The sequence below is a fragment of the Rhinichthys klamathensis genome, unplaced genomic scaffold, assembly GCF_029890125.1.
Source record: "Rhinichthys klamathensis goyatoka isolate OS25496 unplaced genomic scaffold, OSU_Roscu_1.1 h1tg000172l_1, whole genome shotgun sequence".
NCBI lineage: Eukaryota > Metazoa > Chordata > Actinopteri > Cypriniformes > Leuciscidae > Rhinichthys > Rhinichthys klamathensis.
Window position 1 is genome coordinate 207,528 of NW_026606702.1, and position 9,379 is coordinate 216,906.

A 9,379-nucleotide genomic window follows, 5' to 3' on the forward strand; every position below is an offset into this window, starting at 1 on the left:
AGCCCAGAATGAATTTAATTCCTAAACATTTTTTTCTTTATTTATAATCGCAATTTTTTTTTACTATTTTATACCACCTCTCTCTCTCTCTCTCTCTCTCTCTCTCTCTCTCTCTCTCTCTCTCTCTCTCTCTCTCTCTCTCTCTCTCTCTCTCTCCCTCTCTCCCTCTCTCTCTCTCTTTATGAACGGGTGAATTGTGATGGCTATTTTACTTTTGGTATAATCGATTAATTTAGTTGTAGATTGCACGAACACATCACGTCGAGTATTTTAAGGAACACTGCGTGTGTGAAGATTATTCGTGAGTGAGAGAGAGCGGGTACGTGTGTAATTAATTTTCAAGTTAAGCATCTTTAGATAATTTGTGTCTTGCTAAATGTTATCATTTTGTGAAAATGCTTTTCAATCATCTTAAATCTGTATTGTATCTGAGTTTGTTTGATATGTTTTGTGAAAATGTTCGAACTCAATTTGAAAGCATTGAGTTTTTTCAGTATTTATCAGTGATAGGACATCACTCATACGACATCCCTCACGCTGTGATGTGACACAGGCTTTTGCTGAGAATTTAAAATGTTAATCTCTGATGAAGGACGTTCTAAAATATCATGTTTACTAAGTTACGGAGCTGCACAGAGTTTGCACAGGGGTACAACAATCGTGTAGTCATGGTGTCATATCCTGCCAGATGGTTAGATTATCTATGTTACCCATGCTAACCACCACCCCTGCCATGATTTTTGTGCCAAATTTGCGATAGTTTCCTTGGTAACCAGCAGAACGTTTGTCTGTTAACGTGTTTGTGTGAAAGTTCAACAGCTTTATAAAAGAATTTGCAGTATTTACCACAATTTGAGTTAATCTGGACTTTGAAGAGGAAAGACAATGTCATTTGGATGCATGTGTTGGAAACAGCAGTGTGTCTCTCCTGGATGAGGGTGACCTGATGTGCAGCTGCTCAGGTCTGTCGATTCAACGGCTTGCAGAAGTCTGTTCTTTTATACTCTGTACATTTCTGCCTCAAATTTGCAGTAAATATTGAGTTTGCCTAAAATTCCTGCTCCTTGTTTATCAAGATTGATTTGGTTTTTGATCTCGAGAAATCTGTGACGCATAAGCCTTTTACAGCGCATTCAGGGCACATTCTTTCTGTCAGACTTTTAGGAACTAAACCTTAGAAAACCTTAGAGCTACAGGAAAATCTTAACTAGGTCTACAACAAAATATTTGTATTGGAATATTTCACACAAAATTAAAAATCTATCTACCACTCGGGCAGCGCTTTTCCATACGACTGTGCAATATAGGCCTATATGGGCCAGTGGCATAATAAGGCACAACAAGTTGCCGTTTTTTACAATCGCTAGGACACATTTCTCAATATTTAGGTCATTTTTTTCCACCTAACAAACTTTTAACGTGGCACAGCAGTTCATTTCACATTCAAAATGCACGAATACTACCAAAACACTTAATCTATGTCTCAAATCAATTAATTCTTCATAACACAATAGCAAAGGTTTTCAACCAACAAACACACTTTGTCACTAATAAAACACTGGCCTAAAAAACACCAACAACCTTGCTTTTGTAAAAAAAATTCTTACAAAACAAGAATGACACGCTCTACTGCTTAAATATTTCATCGCTGCAGTAGTATTTTATATATTCCATGTTTACATTACAGTACAACATTTTCCTAAGTTTCCCCCCTTTGTATAGACATCGTTAAAATAGTACAAGCGACGAGAATACTTTTTGTGCGCAAAAAACAAACAAAAATAACGACTTTATTCAACTATTAATTTCCTTCTCTGTGGGCCTCGAGATAGTTCACGTAGTGTAACTGTGCAGCGCTTCTAGGTTGTACGTCACACGCATCACACACATGACCAGCGTTGGCCAATAGTGAGCCTACGTGTGACGTACAACCCAGAAGCGCTGCGCAGTTACACTACGTGAACTATTTCGAGGCCCACAGAGAAGGAAATGAATAGTTGAATAAAGTCGTTATTTTTGTTTGTTTTTTGCACGCAAAAAGTATTCTTGTCGCTTGATAAACTTGAGATTAAGCCACTGTAGTCACTTGGACTATTTTAACGATGTCTTTAACTTTTCTGGGCCGGCCAGTTTCGATCCCTTAGAAGCCTATGATCCAGCTCTCAGATTTAATAAAAAATATCTTCATTTGTGTTCCGAAGATGAACGAAAGTCTTACGGGGTTGGAACAACATGAGGGTGAGTAATTACTGACAGAATTTTCATTTTTGGGTGAACTAACCCTTAAAAAAAAAAAAAAAAAGTTATGAATTTATGCAACCGGCCCACGGTTTGGATATTATAAGGTCAACATTTCTGAAAATGTCCTTACTAATATAGTTAAATATGTCAACAACAAAAAAACACATTTCAGTGTTCCTCGCATAAATGAGGCAAACAATGTTTTGCTATAAATCTTCTGATATGAGCAGGTTTTTGTGAAAGTTAGCAGTTTAGGTAATATCAACACTTGCCTATAAAACCATCGCCTATTTGAGGTTCCCTTACTAATATGATAACACTTAGTAAATTACATCTGTGTGTGTTTAAATTTTTTTGTAAAAAAATTAAGAATGGGGCTTTTGACAGATAGGCCTACTTTTAATGGAGCGCACAAAATCACAACATTTCTTTCAAATCACACATAAGCCCCAATGCTTACGTGTGTGTGTGTGTTACTGAAAGAGAGTATTGTCTGTGTGTTCCTAATTCGGACAACTGTAGTATTGTATTGAATGGTCTTTTGTCCCAAACGGACTCAGTCACACCGCCCTCAGCTTGCGTAAAAATTTGTCTGTGTGTGTGTGTACAGACTTAACCATATTTTGGAAACAAATTTGTACCTAAAAGTGAGTCTAATCTGACCATAACCTTTTTTTGGAGACATCCTCATTTGTAAAAAAAAAAAAAACGTAATTAAAATAAAATCAATAACTGCGAAAATGCAGAAAGTTAAGCAAATGTTTGTGTGTGGATGTTTGTACACGGATGTTTATGTAGAACTTGTGAAGAGGCCAGACGTAAGAGATACTAGCGTGTGTGCATGAGTGTTTTGGCCCATTTGTTCATCTTTATCATGTATGCGCATGAGAACATTTAGGATTCATTACACTGACACACACACAAACACACTTACTCTTTATTTATCATGGCAGTGAAAGAGGGCGCTGCATCTTTAAGATCTGCCCCATTGTGTGTGTGTGAGTGTGTTTGTTTGTTTGTGAGAGAGAGAGAGAGCAAAGGGGTTTGTTTATTGTTCCAGGGACAAAAGCGTGAGTGAGAATCATAAAAGCATCGAGAGATTAAACTACACGGCACATCAGAGAGACAGAGCGCGATACGCACACACATACTCACATGGGTAAGTCTACCTGAACTCACCTGAACCCATTTTTAACCACGGCTATGATTTTCATCATTGTTCTCTTACTGGCAGAATTTGAATTGATTGTTCTGTCTGTGATTTGCATGTGATATTAGTTGTTTAGATAAATGCATAGAAGTGTTTTAATGATCCTTTTTATGTAGTGTGTAAGATTAAGATGACTTCTGATTGGTCAGAAGAAGCTAGATTCATCACTCCTGTACTTATGGAGGGGATATACAGTATTCAATGGATCCTATTCAATTAAAAAGGTTGTTTTGATTGATTAACCAGCTGGCTCCGCTTTTGATTGGCTAAGACAGTTACTACGGCGCCTCAGAGTTGAGGGTGAGACGACCAGTAACCTCAGGAGACTCCAGCCAGAGTTCACATCAGGTCTTTAGGTCAAATATTCTCTTCTCTGTGGGCGACTCCTGTACGGCCCAGTGCCAGTCTAAAAATAGGCATGAAGGATTTACATGAATGCATTGTATTATTTTGTAGTGTTTTTTCTTTTTTCTGACAGTAGATTAGATGGACAAGAGCTTATCAGCCTTCTGCAGAATCACATTTTCAGTTTGAACTGTTAGAGCAAATGTGTCATTTTCTGCTCAAAACTAGGGATAGTTCTTCCAAACTTGTTGTTCTTTCCTCTCCAAAACACAAAGGAACACTGGTGTCCAAACAGCATTGGACCCCAATGACTTTTCTTTGTATGGACAAAAAGTAAAGCACTGAATTTCAAAGTATGTTCTTTTGTGTTCCACAGAAGAAATAAGGTATACAGGTTTGGAACGACATGAGGGTGAGAAAATTATGACAGAATGTACATTTTTGGGTAAACTATCCCATTTAAGTTAATTTAAGACCCAAAAGCATTTCAACATTCTCAAACAGAGGGTGTGATGAATATGTGTCTTTCGGATAGTAATCAGATTATTGTGAGTGTCAGGCATTTTTGACGCTTGTTGAGTAGATAAGCTAGAAAAAGAGTCTAAAAAGAGTGTAAAAGGCTGGATGACCTGCAATGATCCCAATTGTAACCCCAGTGGTGTCAGTATGTGTCTGTCTGTGCCGCTAAGGGTGGAAATGCAATGACGCACTCCACTGCTGAGGCCTGTGAGTGTGTGTGTTTGTTCACAATGATACGTTTTGTTGTTAAAACAAAAGCCATTATGACTTTCACAAGTGCTTCTTTTTCTGACCACAAAACCTCAAACACACATGAAAACCCCCCCCCCAACGCCCCCCCCCCCCAAACCCCCTCCCCCCCCCCCCAATCTCACCCTGACACCAGGCTACTCAGGCAAGAGAGAAAGAGAGAGGGAGGGAGGGAAAGAAGGAGAGAAAGAAGTGAGGGAGGGAGAGGAGCAGCTTAAGCGATGCGTTTTTTTTCTTCCTTGAGGTGGACAGTGGAGTGTATCTGAAGAAAGAAAGAGAAATTAGAGCAACAGAGGACAGAAATCTCTGTGGAGTGGACAAGTGTCTGCACGGCTCTCTCCTGGTGTGGGTTCGGCTCAGCAGTGTCCATGTTTCCAGTGAAACAGCCGTGGTTGTGTAAAGCGCTAGGTGACCCGAGGCGCATCATCTTTTCTCACACGCTGGGGACGGCAGAACTTCATAGCTGAGCCTTCTGCCGCTTATTGTTTGGCTTCTTTTGGTTAAGTTGCTTTATTATTGATAGTTGTTTTGCCTGTTAAATGTTTTGGTGCACATAGCGCATATTCATCTTTTTTTTTTCCTCGAAGTTTTTTTTTTTTTACTTTCAGGTTTTTGTAATTTAAGTTTCTTTTTGTGGTTCGAGATTTCGAGCAGGGCTTTTTGATCGCCTACATTTTGGCTTGTTCATTTGTGATTCCATGATACACTGAGTGTTTAAAAGTGTGTGCATGTGTCAGTCAGATAGAGCGCATCGTGTATGTGTGTGCATGTTTTTGTGTGTCCTTGACTTACTATAGGCCAACTAACTCTTAAAAGCACATTAGTGGTGTTTGTATTAAGTGTGCATGCTCATTTATAGGTCAGCGGTGAGCTTTCTAGATGATCATGAGTGCGCTTGTGTACTGTTAGAATAGAGTGTGTGTATAAATGTGTGTGTGTATTGTGTGTGCTGCATGTGCAGTGTGTGTGTTGATATATCACTCACCTACAGGTTGCTATGACTGCTGCATCCGCTGCCTGGGCGCCGTGCCCTACACCAGCCTGCTGGCCACCCTGCTCTGCTACACCGGTGTGGCACTCTTCTGTGGGGGAGGGCATGAGGCGCTCACTCACACACACACATTCATAGAGCTCTACTTCGCAAGGGACGTGCAGGATTTCATTGTGCTGGCAGACTTGTGAGTGATTGTCTTTCTCTTTCTTTTTGTGATTGTGGGCCTGTTTTTGATTGTTTGTGTCATTGTTCCATATTTTGTGTTTCAGTATAAAATATTTCCAGTATGTGATCTACGGTCTGGCCTCCTTCTTTTTCCTCTATGGATTGTTGCTGTTGGCTGAAGGTTTTTACACCACCAGTGCAGTAAAGCAGACGTTCGGAGAATTCAGGAGCACCCAGTTCGGGCGCGGCCTCAGCCTGACTGTGAGTGTGTGTGTGTGCGTGTGCGTGTGTGTGTGTGAGATGGTTTTTTAATTTTGTGGTCACTGGTCCCTTTGCATCATTCTTGATAATGAAATATTAGGGTATGGAAAAGAAATAAAAAATAATGCATATATATAACATTTTATATAACATAAATTATTTATAATATTTATTTTATTTTATATATATTAATAATTATTATTTAACCAGTTAGTAAATTAGTATTTCTGTAATCAGTGTGCGTAATTCAGTTATACTCAGTCCTTCAGTAAGTATTTCTTTCAGCTTAAAATTACATTTTAAAAATGTGATATCTATAAAAATGATTTGCAAAACTACTTATCCTTTATCAAAAATGAATGTAGAAGTCATGGAAAAATCATGGCGAATCTTAGGTCAGAAAGTGTGGGAACTCTAAAATACACACCAGCTAGATCACTATTTCATCCAACTGCAACTTGATTGTTGTATCTAAACTCCCTGATAACTTATGAGCAGTTGATTTAGTCTTTATTTTGTTTGTATCTGGACTGTTTAAACACTGTTTAGGTGCTATATAAATCAAGATTCACTTGCTTTTGTTCATGCTTGTTATGTTGCAATGATCTGAATATCTGTCTCTCTCGACCAGCTGATAATCCTGACATACATTCTCGCGGTGATCTGGCTGGTTGTCTTTGGCTTCACTGCCGTTCCCGTGCTCTTCTTCATTAATATGAAAAGCTCCTGTCACAGAGTCAACATTCTGTCGGAAACCACCTTGTTCAACCAGCAATCAAGAGTCTGCATGGACGCACGGATGTATGGTACGTCTGCGCCCTTGTGTGTGTGAATCTGTGTGTGTTCATGATCATGATGTCTGTTTTTTCTATGTAGGGTTTCTTCCCTGGAATGCTGTGCCCGGGATTGTTTGTGGAAATACACTGGCCAACATCTGCAAAACACCAGAGGTTAGATGGTTATAGTCCTGGACACACACACACATACTCAGGGTTTCAAGAGATCATATCACTTATATCCCTTTTCATGTTTCCAGTTCCACATGACCCATGACCTTTACATCTGTGCATTTGCTGGAGCAGTAATCACCCTTCTTGCCCTGGTTAGTGATCTCATATTCTACACATGTGAACTTTAAAGTCGTTTATATTTACTGTAGAAGATGTTTTGTGCAAAGTCATAGTGGTGAACTGGTTCCTACTTCAAGGGCCTCCTTGCTTTGCATTCAGGAAAGCATCCATTATTAATTGGTAAATAGATACACCTCAGAAATCTTTATGTAATGATTAAGAATTTCAAACGACAATGATTGGTCAATATTGACAATTACTGAGAACAGAAACAGGTAATTTACACATATTTTGATTATTATATTTACAAATGTATATATGTCTATTGACAAACTTCCATTGGCATTGAATTTGGACTGGATTCTTTGAGGTCAGAGTGCAGAGCTGTCAAACAGCATGAAGTTCATAACGGAAGTGCAGCAAGGGAATGTTTAGTTTACAATCAGTAACTGTCCTCTCTGCTACTGACAGATCCCCAGCGTCTCTACTCCCTTTCCTGTGTGTATTTGGCAACAGTTATTTCTCAGGCTTTATCTAATGAGAATCATAGAGCACTAACTATCGGGACAGCCCTCTGTCCTGCTGAGGATCACAGTGAGATTGATGCAAACATGTAATAATAATGTAATAAGTAGAAAATTGCAGTTTCAATGGCCCCCAAAAGTATTTATCTCCATTAGATATGTGCCATCTGCAAACAAATGCACATATGCCATATGGTAAAAAATAATAACTGCATTAACAAATGTTCACAACCTTTTCAAAGAATCAAGTCCTGAATTTATCTTGAGCAAGGAACTTAAACCCCAGTTGCTCCAAAGTGATTGTTCCTCTAAAATATTAGTATACACACTGCTACAGACAAGATTGTAAATAAATGATGTGGTATTATTAGAATCACATGCCTTGTCTGATGTTTATCATCCAGTGAGTGTCAAAGGGATATAAACACTAATGTCACAAAACTTCAGATTTCCTCTTTTGCAGAGGAACAGGTCAGTGACACCTTCTGATCAGACAAATGGTTTGTTCTTTCCTTTTTTATTTTTCTAGTTCATTTATGTGGTTGCCACCACCTACAACTACGCTATTCTAAGGTTTCTCGGAAGGAAGGGAATCCGTTGCTAGGTTCGGTGTTGCTAGGCCCGCTTTCCTGTTGCCTGTTGCAGCGGTATCAGTGGTGTCATCACTGTGGCCCGTGAGGAAACGCAAGAGAGTGCCATGAAGCCCCTGCAGAGGTCTATCATACAGAGTACAACACACACACACACACTAGTGAGACAAATAAGTACAAACCTCACTAAAGAACACTGATTAATGGGAAAAAATACATTGAAGCCCTACACATTAAACCACAAACTACTGTACTGTAGATCTCTGGAGGAGTGGAATCTAGCTTCTCTATTTCTTCATTTGTATTTTCTCTCTGTCTTTGTCACACACACATTATCATACCGCTCTCTCCTTTCTCTCACGGCCATTTATTCATTTTAATGATTGTATTCATTGTCACTTCATGGTCATATTAATGCCTTGCAGTTTGCTAGGATTTTAGCTTCTCTCTTTCTCACTTTTCATCTTTTTGAGAGAGTTTGACTTGTTTCCTCAGTCAGTTGTTGGTTTATATTCTGAGACGCACAGAGAAACAGCACTGAAGTGAGCAGATTTCTTTCTGTCAATTTGAATTCAGTATTTAAAGACACTCTTAGTGTCAGTGTGTATTTGTTGTATATTTTGACTAACTGTGGCAATATGCTGAACCTGTTCAATGATGGTGCTCGATCAAAGGAACTAATGTTTTTTTATTGTTCTAGCTCATTTTAGAAAACTACAAATATTTCTAGTCAGATTGATAACTGTAAATGATTCATAAAAATAATGCAAACTAAAATGAATTTACATAAAATTGTGTGTTGACTTCATAGAAACTCATGCAATAAACTTTAATGAAAGATGACGATCAGTGTTGTCAATTCTTCTTACAGCTACAGATCACATCTAAAGAGGATATTAAAATTCAATTGAAACTGAATTGTTAGAAGAAGATGAGGATTATGTTGATCAGACACAGAGAGAGATACTTCATTAACCCCCAAGGGGAAATTGGATATACTATATATATATGAAGACATGCACACACAGCAATGATCATTTACAGAAAATGTTGTTGTATTCATGTGCACTAAACCTACGACAGCATTCCGTCGCTGATAAAGTTTATTTTAAATAAGTGCTGAATTAAAGTAAACTTGGTGGCAGACTCTGAGATGAGCTTAGTTGTAAGTTGTAGTCCAGTAGGTGGCTGTGGGGATGAATCATCAGAGC

General features: G+C 38.6%; 1 protein-coding gene across 2 annotated transcripts; it reads left to right on the plus strand.

Moving 5' to 3' along the window:
- Positions 1-3,288: 3,288 nt before the first annotated feature.
- Positions 3,289-9,011, plus strand: plp1b (proteolipid protein 1b). 2 transcript variants are annotated; one of them, XM_056260037.1, is made up of 8 exons: positions 3,289-3,400; positions 4,809-4,972; positions 5,556-5,742; positions 5,828-5,984; positions 6,616-6,790; positions 6,861-6,934; positions 7,021-7,086; positions 8,108-9,011. In XM_056260037.1, exons 2-8 carry the CDS (start codon positions 4,933-4,935, stop codon positions 8,180-8,182), a joined length of 774 nt encoding a protein of 257 aa, XP_056116012.1. In that variant the 5' UTR covers positions 3,289-3,400; positions 4,809-4,932; the 3' UTR covers positions 8,183-9,011. The 2 variants fall into 2 exon arrangements, with proteins under 2 accessions (XP_056116012.1, XP_056116013.1); XM_056260038.1 differs by lacking the exon at positions 4,809-4,972 and having other exon boundaries at positions 3,291-3,400.
- The last annotated feature ends 368 nt before the right edge of the window (positions 9,012-9,379 follow it).